Source organism: Stegastes partitus, unplaced genomic scaffold (assembly GCF_000690725.1).
Source record: "Stegastes partitus isolate 25-593 unplaced genomic scaffold, Stegastes_partitus-1.0.2 Scaffold220, whole genome shotgun sequence".
NCBI classification, from domain to species: domain Eukaryota; kingdom Metazoa; phylum Chordata; class Actinopteri; family Pomacentridae; genus Stegastes; species Stegastes partitus.
Window position 1 is genome coordinate 32,981 of NW_007577951.1, and position 16,871 is coordinate 49,851.

The following is a 16,871-nucleotide window of genomic DNA, read 5'->3' on the forward strand; positions in this document are numbered from 1 at the left end:
CGACTCATTCTGCCAGTTCAAATGTCACCTTGGATCTTCTCCTGACCCTTAGCGAAGGTGCGGGTCATCCATCCCTCATTACCGCCAGCTTACACCACACACACAAGCGCTCTCACCAGTGACCTTTTGAAGATCCACACCGCGGCACCCAGCAGTTCCCTCCCTGCCTGCCTCGCTGTGTGAACTAATAATACGAAACCAAGTTTGTTTTGCACCTACATGGCTAGTTAGAAAGCTTGTCGCTCAATTTCAGCACTCTGTTTTGCAGCTGAAGTGTTGTTTTTATTGCACAAATCGCTGGTTTCCCCACTTGGTTTATTCATCTGCGCTACAAATGTGAAGCGGTCATAGTGAAACACTGCAGACACTTTGACAGCGCTTGAAGCATTTCGTCTTCGGCACAGTTCCAAGTTTATGCATGAAATAATGTTCATATTCCACAATCCCCTTATGTCAGCACTCAGTTTAAGAGCAGCCTCGCTTATCGAGTTTCCAGCGTTGAGTGAGATTTTCTCCGCAGCATTGTTAATTGAGCCCTCATTGAATAGTGCGTTTTGTTTTTTAGGGTAGATTTTTAACTTGATTTCTCTGGCTCTAAAGGCAGTAAGTCATTCAGTGGTTTAGTGCTCAGCTGGAGGGAGGCCAGCAGCACATCTGGCCATGGTTAAGAGGAGCTGTGATGGAGGAGTGGAGATGGAGGCCGGGGAGGGCTGAGTGATAGCTTAGTGCCTCAGATAACCCCTCCACAGCCACGCCTCGCTGGCTGCTTCAAGGGGCCCTTCAGTGCCGAGCTGCAGGCTTTCTCTGATCGATCCATGCCTGCTGTAAGGGCCTCGTAACAGCAGCCAACCACAGGACTAGACTGGAAACATTAGGATGATTATTGATTACTCAAGGAGCAAAAAACACAATTGTCAACTTTTTTTTTTTGATCAGTCAGTTGTTTGATTGAAGTTTGCTCCTTTTTAAGGCTGCAAGGAACAATGATTTTCATTGCCTATTAACCCTCTGAACTCCAAGCAGTTTGTGGGCGTTTTTGCAGTTGTCACATTTTTACTCACTGTGGGCTCATTTTTCACTGCAGTTTAAAGAAAATAATTGTTCCTTGCAGCCTTAAAAAGGAGAAAACTTCAATCAAACAATTGACTGATCGCAAAAAAGTTGACAATTGTGATTCCTTGAGTAATCAATAATCATCCTAATGTTTCCAGTCTAGTCCTCTACTGAAGTGGCGCTATCATGGCTACAAGTAGAGAACTCAAAAAAGTCTTTTGTGAAATGTAACAAAGTTACAATAAATAATTATTTGATTATTCATTTTACAATAATTAAATAACCTGCAATCTACATGTCCCACATTTTTCCAACTGCCCACAGGTTTTATCAGCACTAGAAGACAATGGGGGCTCTACATAGTATAGATAATTTACTGCCTAAGTTTTTATTTTGTTTCCATTCGTGTCTGTTATCTGCTCTGAGTAAACACAGCCTGCAGTTCAACCCAGTTCAGCTGATAAGTCCCTGAATTCTTGAACATGACAGAATGTCATGACTGCAGGTGGTTTATTGTTGGCAAACCTTTTAAGTGTAACGCTTAGAAATATCACAATTTTAAGCTTAGATTTGTTTGTTTTTCTGAGTTATCCAAAAGTCACACATGGGAACTCAAGGACAGTTAAAAGTTAAAAATCGCTTCTTTCTGTTTCTGGCTATGTAATGTTAGCCTATGATAAATGGTATTTAAAACAACAGCATGCCTTTTAAACTAGCTGGTTGGTTTTGGTGTCCACATTATTAATCTGTTGATCTTTTTAAGATGAAACTATTAGTTGTTTTGTCTATAAAATATTTTTTAAAAGTTAAAAGTGGAAGTTGTCACGCAGTTGCTGAGTTTAGATGCCGTTCTCTGACACAAGTTAGCCTCAGTTCTCTTCTTATCATTTTCTGATATTTCATAAATCAATTGATTAATCAAGAAAATAATCAACAGATTAGTCAAAAATGAAAATAACTGTTATGTGCAGCCCTAATAGACATCAGACTAAATGTGTCCACTTACAAGTTGAGTTTTTTTTAATCTGTTATCAGGTCTAAATCAAACAGAAATGTCTTTGTTTGCTTTGATTCCTTTTCATGGAACCCGATGCCAGATTCTTTAAATTACGAAACTCTTTCTTCTGCCTCTGTGACTCAACGATAACAGTGTATGACATGAGTTAGAGCACACCTTCAGACTGTAATTGACCAGTGTTTTAGCAGCCTATTTGTCATGGGTAAATACCCAGCCACTGCTAGACCAAGGGCTCTATGATTAGTTTGCCAGTCCTCCTTAGAATACACTTGGTTAACTATAGATTTATAGGATCTATTGCTTGGCCGTATCGTTTCTCCTAAAACAAACCTGTCTATTTAATTTGTGCTGATTCATTTATAATCACTTATGCAGTACAATGTCAGCTCCAAAGTAACTATTCAGTATTTTCTTTATTCCAAAGACAGTAAATGGATAAAAGCACATCATGGAACTTGAGCGGAAACCAGGCACTCCTCTCATTACTCATGTGCTAATGATGCGTAACCCAGTTGTTTTGTGGTATCAGAATGCAATAACCTTGCGGCCTAGATAACCCAACCTCCCTTCCAGAAGCTGGGAAACATTCGGGTTTCTGTGACCATAAATACTTAGAGCTAACAGAGGAGGAATTGTATGAACTTTGCACATTCTTATTCACACCTTTGTGCGTCCATTCCAAACCACATCTTTAGTCATCAATAAGTCCAGTATAAACAGCTTGCGCTGTCGTAGTTTTGGACACATTTCTAAAAAATTCTAAGACTTGTATTAGTACCAACCGTAAAGACAGATTAACTGCATCATTACTGAGTTAGCTGCATCCTACAAATATCTGAATGATCTCTGTCAAATCCAAAGATCATCCAAGAGATTATCCAAGGCATCAAAGCTTGGTCTTAAAAAAAAAAAAAGTTAGCTCTAATGCTAACGAGGGGTGAATCTTGATTCTTCTCCTCTTATTTCTGCTCATTTTTAGTATTGGCTCTTTGTTTGTGGTTTGTAGTTATGTACAAAAAGCCAATGTCTGCAGTAAAGTGATGCTAAGTATTTCATAACTGAGACACTCCTTTCTGTAGACATGCGGGGAGTTGTGTGCATATTGTGTGCACATTTGGCTCATGTGTCAGATGGCTGACTCATGTGTTTCTGGAATCTTACTGAGCCAAGGAACATTTATTTTTATTACTTCTTTCGAATATTTATATTATATTTTTCATTTTTGGTCAATCTGCTGATCATTTTCTCTGTTAATTAATTTGGTATGAAATAAAGAAAAATGCTATTCACATTTTCCTAGAGATCGAGGTGACGTCTACATTTGATTCTTTTGTCTACACTGCTGTCTTGAAACCCAAATTATTCACATTTACGATTTAAAGGTTAACCGATTACGCAAAAAAATTTGTTAATTGAGTCATTTTTTTTGCCTTAGTAATAAAGTTACTGGAAGTTTTTAACCACATGTCTTTATAAGCCAGGAGACCTGCATGTGTGAGTGTGAATTTTTAGCTAAATCAGCTATTTTTCTTGAGAAAATCTGTTGACTGTCTACTGAAGGACACCTAAAGTGTACTTGAGGCATGATGAGGTGAACTCACGAGTTCCTTGGTTACACCTGTGAACCCAACAGTGTGCACTGGTAGCCAGTACACGGGGATCCGACGGCTATAATGTCAACTCCGGTGTTGTTTTTGCAGTGGCAACCCCTGGGATCAAAGTGGAGAGGATTAAAGTCATTGTAAAGTGTCCCTCTCATCCCTCTCTCCTGCCCAGTGAAAAGAGAGGGCCCCCTAAGCCTGCGTGGCTTTTATTGTCATAATCCATACAGTTTCAATTGACTATGGAATGCACTGGCTAAGATGACGATGTTGGTGGGAGTTGGAGGGGTGTCCATATGTGAATAGCCATTTACTGCAACCGCGTATTGACGTTTGCGTATCTGCAATAAACTGCAGAAAAACACGGCGTCACTGCAGCGTTGCCCCGGAGAAGAAGGGGAATACCCAAGTGGGCCAGCTCCCAAAAACGTCCCACGTTTTATCTGCTCTCAGGGTTGGCAGAGGGAGGGAGGGGATGTAGGGAGGCCTCTATTTCGGTCCTTTGTTTATGTAAGGAGTGGCAGCGGGGTGTTAGGAGAGCAGAGGAGTCTGGGAATGTTGGGACTTTATAGCTTGGGAATCATATGCTCATCTGTGGTATGCACTGTATATAGGAGGTTCACATAGGCTGTGGGATACATCTGATGAGAACAGTTTAACACTTGATTTGGCTTGGTTGTCTTGTAAAATATCATTTGACAACAGTAGTTAGGTTAATATTCATACAGGTACAGTATTTTAATTGGTGTTACAATGATCAAATACTTAAATATCAGTTAATATGTTCATTTTTTTGGAATTATTGTATGTGAAATGTTTCGAAAGTAGTAAAACATGTCCATCCGAGTTTCCCAGAACTTAAGCTGATGTCTTAAAATAGATTGTTATTGCTACCAATAAGGCAATTTATCACGTGGTTTCGTCTTGCGATACATTTTTGAGGCACTGGCACTAAATGTAGATATTTATTTAAACTGAAATGAACTAAGATGCAGTAAAGAAGAAGAAAGCAAATCAGAGAATTAACTGAATGAACACATTATTGAAATTGAATAAGGATAATACACGCATGAGCCACACCCCAGTGCAGTGAATTAATGGCTAATTCCTGCTTTTTGACTTTGAAGGTGTGTTTTTTCTACTTCAGTCACACAGATATTGTGATGTATTGTAGATGACTGTCTAACAATGTATTGCAGTATCACTGTATCGTGGTGTTTGTTGTGGGCAATATGTCATCATAGTATTGTATTGTGAGTTACTCTTTGAGTCCCATACCTGCTCCAAAACCTCTAGATATTAGATTTACAATGACGTGAAACAGAAAGAAGCTGCAAATCTTTTTGTTTTTGAAGCCAGAACAACCAAATGTTTTAATCAGGTATCAAATAGCTGCCAATTAATATTTTATTAGCTGACTAAACAGCTTAGCTCTACAATACAAAGTGCAAGTAGTTTTGCACAGAGCTAGAACCAGGGCTTGACTGATTATTGGCTCCAATATTCTGCATTTTTTGATTATCGGTATATTTGGGGGGAAAATAAAAATCCAAACTAATTCTTGATTGAAAACTGTCTGATTGGCAACATGTCACACATAACAGCCAATTAACATGAAAGAATATGTTGAAAAGTTGGCTTATATTGAATCATATGAAAACATAAATAAGGACATTTTAACAAATTTCAGCCTCAACAATTGTGAGGGTTATGATTTATGGATTTGATTTATATAATTGGAAGTTAAATATTTTGAATAATCAAATTGTCATCTTGGGCTCTGGGAAGTTTTTTTTATTCCATTGTATTTTGAAGATAGACTTGATTACTAGTTGCAGGCCCTACATATGTATATAATTTGCTTGCTGACAACTGCTAAATGTTTCTCCTTGCTGAATAAAAGCACAGTGATTTTTGCCACGTGGAGCGTGAATGCTCACTTCTGTTGTGTTTCTTCACAGGGACGACATGTCAAGACCGGACAGCTGGCTGCCATCAAGGTCATGGACGTCACAGAAGTAAGGCTCAACAATATATTGTTTCAGCGATGACGTCACTAAGGAAGCATGTGCAGCAGTCAGTCACAAACACTTGGAAGTCGTAATTTTGGCACACCGCAATGGCACACTGTGTTAACTGACAGAACTAGCTCGGGTTTGCTTTTTACAGACTGTAAAAAAAATCTAGCCTGATTTTGGTTCCATTTTGTGTACACGTGCATGCTCTGTCAGGTACGCTGTGTTTTCCAGTCTTTCTAGAGATTTAGATGAGTCACACCAGGTGTTTTATGTCGCAACTTCCAAATGTCAAGTGAACACGTAGCTGCACAGGGTTTCGATGACTATTTCTCCACAAGAGGATTGATTTATTTTTTTCTCTTATTGTAATATAAATATTGGCATGTGTACTGAAAAAAAAGCTCTGTGGTCAAATGTAATTATACTTGGATATATTTGAGTCTGCGTCTGGTTAATGTAAAAATCTGCCCACATTCCACTGGATCTGATGTCTAAATGTTTTGAGGTTACGGAGGCAAAAAAAACGCAATGCTCTGTAATGACTCGTCCCCCCCCATAATAAACAGCAGGGGAAGGGAGCAGGATGCTTTTTGAGTGAATTGCGTCATTTAGCAGCAAGCGGGAGGGAATGTCTGCAGACGAGAGGACGCAAACAACCACAGATGCAGGAGCACAGAGTAGCAGTGCAGGCCAGCAGGGCCACACAGCCATGATAATGATAGAGGAATATATGTATCATTAACAGGCTCAATAAGAAACTGGGGAAGCCAAGTCTAAGTCATCAGCCAAATTTCCCCCATGCATCACTGCTCCTAGAAGGACACATTTACCGCTACTCTGTGCCAGATACTCCCGGTGTGCCCTGACAATGCAGCGAGTGATGCAGTCCGTGTGCCCCGACTTGCCTCCTGCCACTCCTCACGTTTTCCTACGTCATGATGAGTCATAGTTGCCTGGTTTGTTATCTTGAAAGAGAAGGTTGCCCAACCGTTTCCTGCTCTGTGTGACAGCAGACTGACTAGGTGTGCCTTCGAGACGTGTGGCAACTTTCAGTGCTTCTGCTGAATGGAAATCATTTGTCATATACAGCAGGTGCCCGCTGAGGCCAAACCTGTTCTATTTTGCAAATAACAAGTGCACACTCTTCAGTCTGTGTGTCAAGCAGTGCCGCCTCAGGACTGAGTATTTAGTACATAACACTGACTGTTGTGCTACGTTATGGGGGAAAAAGGTCAGATTGCAGCTGATACAACAGAAACTACTGTAAAATCTCACAAAAAAACTGTATTCTTCGCAAATAAAAAACAGAATCTAGTCTTAATTTTTACTCAGTAGGTATGTTTGGGCACTTCCATTTGTAGAAACAATGAGATTACTTATGAGTGTGGTTGAATACTGTTGCTATTGCAAATATATGTAGGCTTAATACTGCAAAAAACAGCCACTATTGTGTTTTATTATGTAGTTTTATGAAAAAATATCTTTAAAACATTGTCAAAGGAGTGTTCTCAAATTTGTAAGTATATTTTTTATATGCAACTTTACATTAAAGGCTTGTACATTTGACAGATGTTTATTGAAAACAAAAGTCTGTCCACCTATTAATATTATTGAATTTATTCTAAAAGTTTACGTAGAAAGAAATCTTGGCAAATTCGTGACTTTACGTGCAACTTTACATAAATATTTTGTGTATTTTACAGATCTTTAATGGTTAAAAAAAAATGTCATGAGCTATAAAATTAATAGATTTATTGTTTGTTAAAACCACAGTTATTAAACAAATATTATTAAATTAAATTATAATAACAAAGAGTTATTTCTACATCATACCAAGTGTAATATGAGTTTTTACATTCAGCTTTACATAAAAATCTAATATATTTCATGGAACTCATGTTTTATATTTTCTTGCATGTAGTTTTACAGTATGTTTAGTCATTTTGTTGATATGTTTGTGCATTTCAAAAATGCAGAAAAATCTAATAAATAGGATAAAGTTTGTGGTGTATTTAGGAGATATTTTCAAATACTGAAAATCTGTAATTCCACTTAAATGACAATGAGAGAAGACGGGTAAAAATATGTACTTTCTATTGTTGAATTATGTGTGGCAGCTTACTGTAATTTTATTGGAAGTGTTTGGCAACTATGAGACATTTCCCTGTTTTTTTGTAGTAAATGTCTCCGACAGCTGTCATAACAGACCTCATCCTGAAGCTAAACCATATTTCTATTACCTGCACACATTTCATGATTCATCGTGTGCTGACGCCACCATTAACCTGATAACGCTGACTTGCTGGCAAACCTCACACAGTGATTTTCAAGCCAGTTTGACTGTGATTTTAATTTGCAGTCATGAAATAGTGCTTAAATCATGTCACACGGTTTGATGTGTTATGACTACACTTGGAGAGGTGTTTGTGCAGACCGCAAACCTGTAATTTTAGCCGTCATTCAATTACAGAATTCTAGCTCGAGACACAACCTCATTTGGGCTAAAACAATAAATCAATTAACCATTTTTTTGAGTAATCAATCATAACTCATAAGTGTAACCAGATCGTCACTGTGGTTCGTGTTTAATGCTCATCTACAGACATGCTGGTCTGTCCGGGGTCACTCTGACCCACATTCTTATCCCTGCTCTACATTCTCAAATCTAAACACTCCTCCTCTCCTTCTCTCTGCTGCTGTTCAGGCCACAAGCTAAAACTGGATCCACTCTGAGACTGTATTTTACATTATATTAAAAGGATTTCCAATCCTCTGGTATAAAGATAATAACTTTGCTATTTGGGTATACAGGGGATTTGTTCTTGTTTGTATAGCTGCTGTGCCGCTCTTCTTGACAGTTTGGTAAAGACAGCGTTGTCTTCACAGTTAAACATATCCAACATAAAAATGGAATTTTAAATTGCGATTGCCATATTGTAAAATAGCTATATTGCCATAGATCACTAAAAAATGTTCAATTATCTTTCATTATGTCGTTAAAAAAAAAAAAACGGAAATCATCACGTACAGCATGTTTCCAGGTGCCCCCAGGTGTTACCAATAGTGGGGGAAAAAAATCATGACTTAACATGCTTTAGATATTTTCCTCTTTGCATTTTTACAAATTTTTTCACACGTAAGCCCTTGATATATATTTCACCATGCAGAATGTATCATCCAAGAACTTGCTGACAACTTGCTCCACTGTCAGTTGCAGCACAAATGTTAGTTTTTTGCAGCACTGGTTACTGCAAGCAGTTGATTTTTTGCCAAAATATTAAGTGAGACATGGAGTTAAATGATTTTGACAAAAAAAAAAGAATTTTTAAGCATAAATTAGTTTTTTTTTTTTAGTACGTAATTATATGACACGTGATTTGCTCAGGAACTATGAGACATTCTGCCGCTTCTTTCTATTTTTACCGTTTCTGGCTCTAATAAACTGTAATTTTGATGATTTCTTTTTTTCATAAAGATAACACACATCCTAAACCCACCAGTGGATCGGGCTAAATCAAATTATATTTGATTATATCTTCTTGTAATTTATCTTCAAGCATGATGCACAAATATAATGCGTAACCTAATACCACAAATTAACAGCCTCTGATGTGTTTGTCATCTTTTGTGTGTTGACATATTGTTTTCCTTCATATCCTTGGCGCTGCCTCTCTCTCTTTCTTTTTTTTTTTCTCTGACACACATCACCATATGATTGTCTGTCTTTGCCTCACCATGTGACTTGTGGCAGCGAGGCTTTCACAGTCAGGAGTGTGATAATCCAACAGCTGCGCAGCAGAGAGGGGGTAGATGGGGAAGGGAGGGCTGGAGGGCGGGGGTGTGCACAACAGAAAAGGCTTACGTCAACTCAAACGAGTCATGCAGCGGCAGTATGGCCGCCTGCACAGACAGCCAACTGCCATTTTGCTATATGAGACACATGCACAGCACCCAGTGTAGTGATATGCAAACAGAGCATCACCTTCCCTTTTTGTTGTACTACATTTTCATGCTCTGCAGCCTGGTGGTAATAAAGTAATGTAAAGATGCAAAACCCCCACACTGTATTATGCGGTGGCAATGCTCTACAACCACCCCCACCTTTGCTTTGTGTCCCCCTCCTCCCACTGTATTTTCTATAGGAGAGGCCAGGCAACCATAAAGCAAACCACTCGCAGGCTGATCTCTGCATGTGTTCAATTAGTGTGTCATTGTTAATCAATGTCAAGTTGCTGTTGGGTGCAAGCAGGGAGTTTGCACTGCAGCGAGTTGTGACCTTTTTTATGAAGACCTGATAGTGGACAGGTTTGCTCCTATTATTGGCACTAAAGGTCATTTCCAGCAGAGATTAAACACTGCATGATTGCTGCATCTGCTCGTCAATTTAGCTTTTTCACACTGAAAACCCCACTGATTGCCCTCTTGTACACTTTCTCTGATTTCATTTCTGTAGGTTATATTAAAGTTTTTAAGCCATCAAGTAATCCTACACCAAGTCTGCATTATATATTGGCAGGTGAAAGCTCAAAGCAGGACTCTGAGCTTTCCTTTAAGCTCCAAGAAACCCAGCTGGATACTAATGTATATCTGTAGAGGATTAGCCAGCGAGCTAATGAATGTAACTTACAACGCGAGTCACTCATGCATCATTAATCTCTAAACAAAGGAATCATTTGCTTGTAGATGACCGTCTCATACTGTATTGTTATATAGCTGAGTCCTCGGCATGAAAAAGGCCTGACCAGGCTGCGGTTAAGCAGCGTGACACTTCCTGTGACCCCCAGCGTGGAAGTGAAGTGATTTAGATGTGAAATGAAATGACACTCAAGGGCAAATGATTATTCCAGTCTGATCATTTCATCATGGAGAGTTTCCAGTGCAAGGACAAAAACGCTCTTATTAATTTGTGCTTGTCTGCGTGTTTTTGTCTGTCTAGGATGAAGAGGAGGAAATTAAACTGGAGATCAATATGCTGAAGAAGTATTCCCACCACAGAAACATAGCCACCTACTACGGTGCTTTCATTAAGAAGAGCCCCCCGGGACACGACGACCAGCTATGGGTAAATCCTCACATCCATGCAAGAAATTAAGGTTGAGGGGAAAAATTTGTAGCAGCCTTTTACCAAGTTTCTTTTTTATGTTCACTTAAGCTCCTTGATGTTTCCTATTGTTCCTATTTTTTTTTCATTTTTGTACTTCTGTGACCACATATATTTTCTTTGTGTTAAGTTTTTATTGCTAGGTCAGATATGAATGACTTTTCTTCTGATGATTTTTTTTATCTATTTTTGCAGTTGGTGATGGAATTCTGTGGTGCTGGTTCGATCACTGACCTTGTGAAGAACACAAAAGGGAACCAGCTGAAGGAAGACTGGATCGCCTACATCTCCAGAGAAATCCTCAGAGTGAGCTCCGTCTCTTGTCCCCACTTTTCTCCTCTCCTGTCGTCCATCACTGATGTCATGTTCTTTTCTGTTCTCCTCAGGGTTTGGCCCACTTACATGCCCACCACGTCATCCACCGCGACATCAAAGGCCAGAACGTCCTGTTGACAGAGAATGCTGAAGTTAAACTCGGTGAGTGACACGGATTTCATGTGTTTGATAACTTCGTCTCTGATGCATGTGAGCAGTCGCTGCTGAAGATCCAACGTCAAGTTACACTACACTTTGACTCACTGTTATTGATATCGTCAGTTATTTTCACGATTAGTTGTTTGGTCTATAAAATGTCAGAAAAAAAACATCTGTCAGTGTTTCCCAAAGCCGAAGATGACATCCTCAAATATCTTGTCTTGTCTACAACCCAAAGATACTCAGTTTATGGAGAGTAAAGCCAGATATATACAGTACAGACCAAAAGTTTGGACACACCTTCTCATTCAAAGAGTTTTCTTTATTTTCATGACTGTGAAAATCGTAGATTCACACTAAAGGCATCAAAACTATGAATTAACACATGTGGAATAATATACTTAACAAAAAAGTGTGAAACAACAGAAAATATGTCTTATATTCTAGGTTCTTCAAAGTAGCCACCTTTTGCTGTGATTACTGCTTTGCACACACTCTGCATTCTCTTGATGAGCTTCAAGAGGTAGTCACCTGAAATGGTCTTCCAACAGTCTGGAAGGAGTTCCCAGAGATGCTTAGCACTTGTTGGCCCTTTTGCCTTCACTCTGCAGTCCAGCTCACCCCAAACCATCTTGATTGGGTTCAGGTCCAGTGACTGTTGAGGCCAGGTCATCTGGCGCAGCACCCCATCACTCTCCTTCTTGGTCAAATAGCCCTTACACAGCCTGGAGGTGTGTTTGGGGTCATTGTCCTGTTGAAAAATAAATGGTGGTCCAACTGAACGCAAACCGGATGGAATAGCATGCCGCTGCAAGATGCTGTGGTAACCATGCTGGTTCAGTATGCCTTCAATTTTGAATTAATCCCCAACAGTGTCACCAGCAAAGCATCCCCACACCATCACACCTCCTCCTCCAGGCTTCACGGTGGGAACCAGGCATGTAGAGTCCATCCGTTCACTTTTTCTGCATCGCACAAAGACACGGTGGTTGGAACCAAAGATCTCAAATTTGGACTCATCAGACCAAAGCACAGATTTCCACTGGTCTAACGTCCATTCCTTGTGTTCTTCAGCCCAAACAAGTCTCTTCTGCTTGTTGCCTGTCCTTAGCAGTGGTTTCCTAGCAGCAAGTTTTCCCAATTTTTCGGACTGACTGACCTTCATTTCTTGAAGTAATGATGGCCACTCATTTTTCTTTTCTTAGCTGCTTTTTTCTTGCCATAATACAAATTCTAACAGTCTATTCAGTAGGACTATCAGCTATGTATCCACCTGACTTCTGCACAACACAACTGATGGTCCAAACCCCATTTGTTAGGCAAGAAATCCCACTTATTAAACCTGACAGGGCACACCTGTGAAGTGAAAACCATTTCAGGTGACTACCTCTTGAAGCTCATCAAGAGAATGCAGAGTGTGTGCAAAGCAGTAATCACAGCAAAAGGTGGCTACTTTGAAGAACCTGGAATATAAGACATATTTTCAGTTGTTTTAAACTTTTTTGTTCAGTACATATTTCCACATGTGTTAATTCATAGTTTTGATGCCTTCAGTGTGAATCTACAATGTCAATAGTCATGAAAAGAAAGGAAACTCATTGAATGAGAAGGTGTGTCCAAACTTTTGGTCTGCACTGTATGTCTATATTTGGAACTAAATAAGCCAAGATCGAAGTTAAACTTTAAAGAAAACAATTTCACTGCCTAGCCATAAGACATCAAACTTTATACGCTCAGGCTAAACTAAACCACAAAGAAAATGGAGTCAGAGAACATTCTTTTCTTAGAAAAATTAGTCAAACCAACTAATCGATTTTTAAAAAAACATTGACATTGAACCAAGTAATCAGTTAATTTCAGCTCTGATCAAAGTTGACACTCTGAGATCACAGACAAGTCCCTGAAAACTTGTCTTCCTCTTAAGCAGTTCAGTATATTCATGACTAAATGAGCCAAGATCTAAGTTCAACTTTACAGAAAACTATTTCACTATCTCATCTCAACAAGTCAGACTTTTTGCACTTGGACCGAGCTAATTAGTGAGCAACGCCGCAACTATCCTCATATTTGGATTCTCTTTGAAGCTGCCACAGCAGCAGACAGGCTTTGTCAAAGTTCTGACAGAAATTCAAAACATCTCACAGCATGACTGCGGCTGCTAAACAAACCAGTCATTTTTAATATGACATAAACTGTTGCAGAATACACCAGCGAGCAAGGATAATGCCTCTGCTAAAATTATGCAGTGACTTCAAACTTAATTTGCAATATTAGACGACTCTCCTCTTCCTCTTCTTTTTAAATTTTTGATGGCAAAACTCCATCAACTCCGACAACAACTACTGACAAAAAACTGACTGATTATGATGCAGCCTTCAGGCTCATGCACATTTCTAGCCCCCAATTTCTCCTAAAACTGTTTCATATTGAGTTGAACATGAACGCTTTTCCGTTTTCTCTCTCTCCAGTGGACTTTGGTGTGAGCGCTCAGCTGGATCGGACAGTGGGGAGGAGGAACACCTTTATCGGGACTCCTTATTGGATGGCCCCCGAGGTCATTGCTTGTGACGAGAACCCGGACGCTACATATGATTACAGAGTAAGACTTTCCACAGAAGCATTCAAAACTCTACATGCTGTAATTATATAAAGCAGGTGTATTTTACCTGTGAACATGCTGATGTGTCTGAGCATGTGTGCCTTTTTTTTTGTGGATGTTCTTCTCTTGCAGAGTGATTTGTGGTCTTGTGGTATCACAGCAATTGAAATGGCTGAAGGAGCACCACGTGAGTGCAACTTTTCATTATGATTTTTTTTTTTTGTTTGCTCGTTCAGTATCTTGAATCCTTAATAATCTTGTGACTTTTCTTCCAGCCCTTTGTGACATGCACCCCATGCGTGCGCTCTTCCTTATTCCAAGAAACCCTCCTCCTAGGCTCAAATCCAAAAAATGGTGAGTGGAACCCCTACAAAAACCATGACAGATCAAGTTAATCTGTGATATTTTATGTGCAGATTTCCTACTTTTTTATGTGTGCTCCCGTGCATTTTGGTTTTATCTCGGACCTCAGACGAGGCAGCTACAGAGACTTAAATCTAAGAGCTCTCTCTGTCCTCTTTACTTTGCTGCTGAGCTGAACATCTGTGGTACACCTGCTCTGGCAGACTCGGCCTCCCCTGGCACAAACACTGCATCGCTGCACTGGACTGCACTGCAGAAATAACTCAAACCTCGTCTTCCTCGGCTTGAGGGCTCAAATGAATTAACTCTTCTTTTAAACAGCTTAAAATGCTCTCAAAACAAAAATTGCAGTGTTATTTAAACATATTCTATTTGCATAAAATAGCGGGTAGTTTTGCTGTCACAACAGTTGTGAATGCAGCTTTTAGTGGCAGCCGGTGTAGAGGTGGTGATAATTTCTCTTAAGTGTGTCTCGTATTTCAGAGTTTTCATGGTATATATGCAATGAAAGGTTCAATCCTGCCTGTCCATGTGCATCAAGCTCAACTTACACTGAGCCACCAGAGGCTGTTGTTATTCTGTGGAGTGTTTCAGAGACATGCAACACTGGTGGCTAATTTGGAGTCAGATCTTGTTTACAGAAATGTCCGTTCTGCTTAGGTATCCCTGGATGTGCTCTGTCCTCGTGAAGCTGAAACCTTTTTTTTTTTTTAATCTAATTTGTTTCTCTCCTCTGCCACGATCACCACAGGTCCAAAAAGTTTTTTAGCTTCATTGAGAGCTGTTTGGTGAAGAACTACACACAGCGCCCGCCGACGGAGCAGCTGCTGAAGCATCCCTTCATCCGAGACCAGCCCAATGAGAGGCAAGTCCGGATACAGCTCAAAGACCACATCGACAGGACCAAGAAAAAGAGGGGCGAGAAAGGTGCGTCTGTGTTTGTGCTTGCCACTTACTTAGTCCTGGAAAACCTGAAAAAGTTTAGTAATCAATAGTTTAATTCCGTGTATCTGTACCTGTAGTGAGCAATTCTGTGGATTTACTTTTTTCTATACAGATGAGACAGAGTACGAGTACAGCGGCAGTGAGGAGGAGGAAGAAGATCCCCCAGAGCAGGAGGGAGAGCCCAGGTACGCTCTAAGACTTGCAGAACTTCCTTAAAACATTACCCAACTGAACGCTTTTTAAATTAATCTCTAATTTTCTGTTAAAATTTCGCCCAACCTGCAGCTCCATCGTCAACGTGCCAGGTGAGTCGACTCTGCGCCGCGACTTCATCCGCCTGCAGCAGGAGAACAAGGAGCGGTCGGAGGCTCTTCGTCACCAGCAGCTCCTCCAGGAGCAGCAGCTCCGGGAGCAGGAGGAGTACAAGCGGCAACTGCTGGCCGAGAGGCAGAAACGCATTGAGCAGCAGAAGGAGCAGAGGAGGCGGCTAGAGGAGGTAGGATTGTTTTTCCAGCTCTGAGTGTAATCAGACGGCTGAACATTTTTTTTTTAAATAAAGCCACATTGCGAAACCTTTCTTGATGCTCTGCCCCCACAGCAACAGCGACGTGAACGCGAGATGAGGAGGCAACAGGAGCGCGAGCAGCGTCGGCGCGAGCAAGAGGAGAAGAGGCGCATCGAAGAGATGGATCGTAGACGTAAAGAAGAAGAGGAACGCCGGCGGGCTGAAGACGAGAAGAGAAGGAATGATCGTGAGCAGGTCAGTTTTTTAATCGTTTCACATAGTTACACATTAGTTCAACGGCTGCCAAACATGAAGTCAAAGTCTGACTTCTTCTTTTGTTTGTTGCTATGATCAATTGTAATTTAGTAGATTTATTTTTTTTAATAACATGTCTTTCAAACCCAAAGATAGGTTTTGGGATTCAGACAGTTAAACAAGACGCTATTGAGAAATGTATGAAATGTTTACTTAGTGCTCTACAACAACTAATAAGTAATTCTTATGAATGTAACTGTAATTCTTTTAACGGACAAGTATGCATCCTATTATCAATACTATTTAGTAAAATAATGTGTTTTCCCAAAAATGGGAACACTACATCAACTGAACCACATATTGTTCGGTAGGAACGATACGAATGTTCTTGTGTGTAGGCAACAGTGGATACACAAATTGCAAGACGCCATTATTACAGGGCATAAAACTGGACAGTGAATTTCTGATCTTAATGGTTTTCTCTCTGCCTGTCTGTCCTGCTGGCAGGAGTACATAAGACGTCAGCTGGAGGAGGAGCAGCGACACCTTGAGATGCTGCAGGAGCAGCTGCTCCGTGAACAGGCCATGCTGCTGGTCAGTCACACACACATTTCACCTCCTCAGTATATAAGTTATAGCTTTTAGTTATAAACAAGTTGTTGTGTGTTCTGTTGGCAATATTGTGTATGAATAACACTCTTGAAGGGTTGCCCAGTGAGGAAAATCTGGGCATTGAGAAAGTTTCTTGGCCGTTATCTGAATCTTTTTGATTTTTACAGTGATGAAGTCTGTGAAGGTCCTCAGGAAATGTTCCACAACAAATCCTTGTGTTTAATTGGTGTCTTTCTTTCTTTCTTTGAATTATATTCAGATAATAAAACTGTGGAATCATTTACACTACAAAGAAATGTGAGAAGAAATGTTGTGTTGTTCCATCAC

At 40.0% G+C, this 16,871-nt stretch overlaps 1 protein-coding gene across 14 annotated transcripts in view; it reads left to right on the top strand.

Moving 5' to 3' along the window:
* Positions 1 to 16,871, top strand: part of LOC103356753 (mitogen-activated protein kinase kinase kinase kinase 4) — a 41,378-nt gene that overhangs the window by 7,860 nt on the left and 16,647 nt on the right. For all 14 annotated transcript variants that reach the window (XM_008281014.1, XM_008281016.1, XM_008281019.1 and 11 more), the window contains exons 3-14: positions 5,634 to 5,690; positions 10,627 to 10,752; positions 10,987 to 11,097; positions 11,178 to 11,268; positions 13,734 to 13,864; positions 13,997 to 14,051; positions 14,140 to 14,218; positions 14,979 to 15,154; positions 15,285 to 15,357; positions 15,458 to 15,668; positions 15,771 to 15,932; positions 16,440 to 16,526. In XM_008281014.1, coding sequence (XP_008279236.1) covers positions 5,634 to 5,690; positions 10,627 to 10,752; positions 10,987 to 11,097; positions 11,178 to 11,268; positions 13,734 to 13,864; positions 13,997 to 14,051; positions 14,140 to 14,218; positions 14,979 to 15,154; positions 15,285 to 15,357; positions 15,458 to 15,668; positions 15,771 to 15,932; positions 16,440 to 16,526 — 1,359 coding nt within the window. The remainder of the gene's footprint in view (positions 1 to 5,633; positions 5,691 to 10,626; positions 10,753 to 10,986; positions 11,098 to 11,177; positions 11,269 to 13,733; positions 13,865 to 13,996; positions 14,052 to 14,139; positions 14,219 to 14,978; positions 15,155 to 15,284; positions 15,358 to 15,457; positions 15,669 to 15,770; positions 15,933 to 16,439; positions 16,527 to 16,871) is intronic.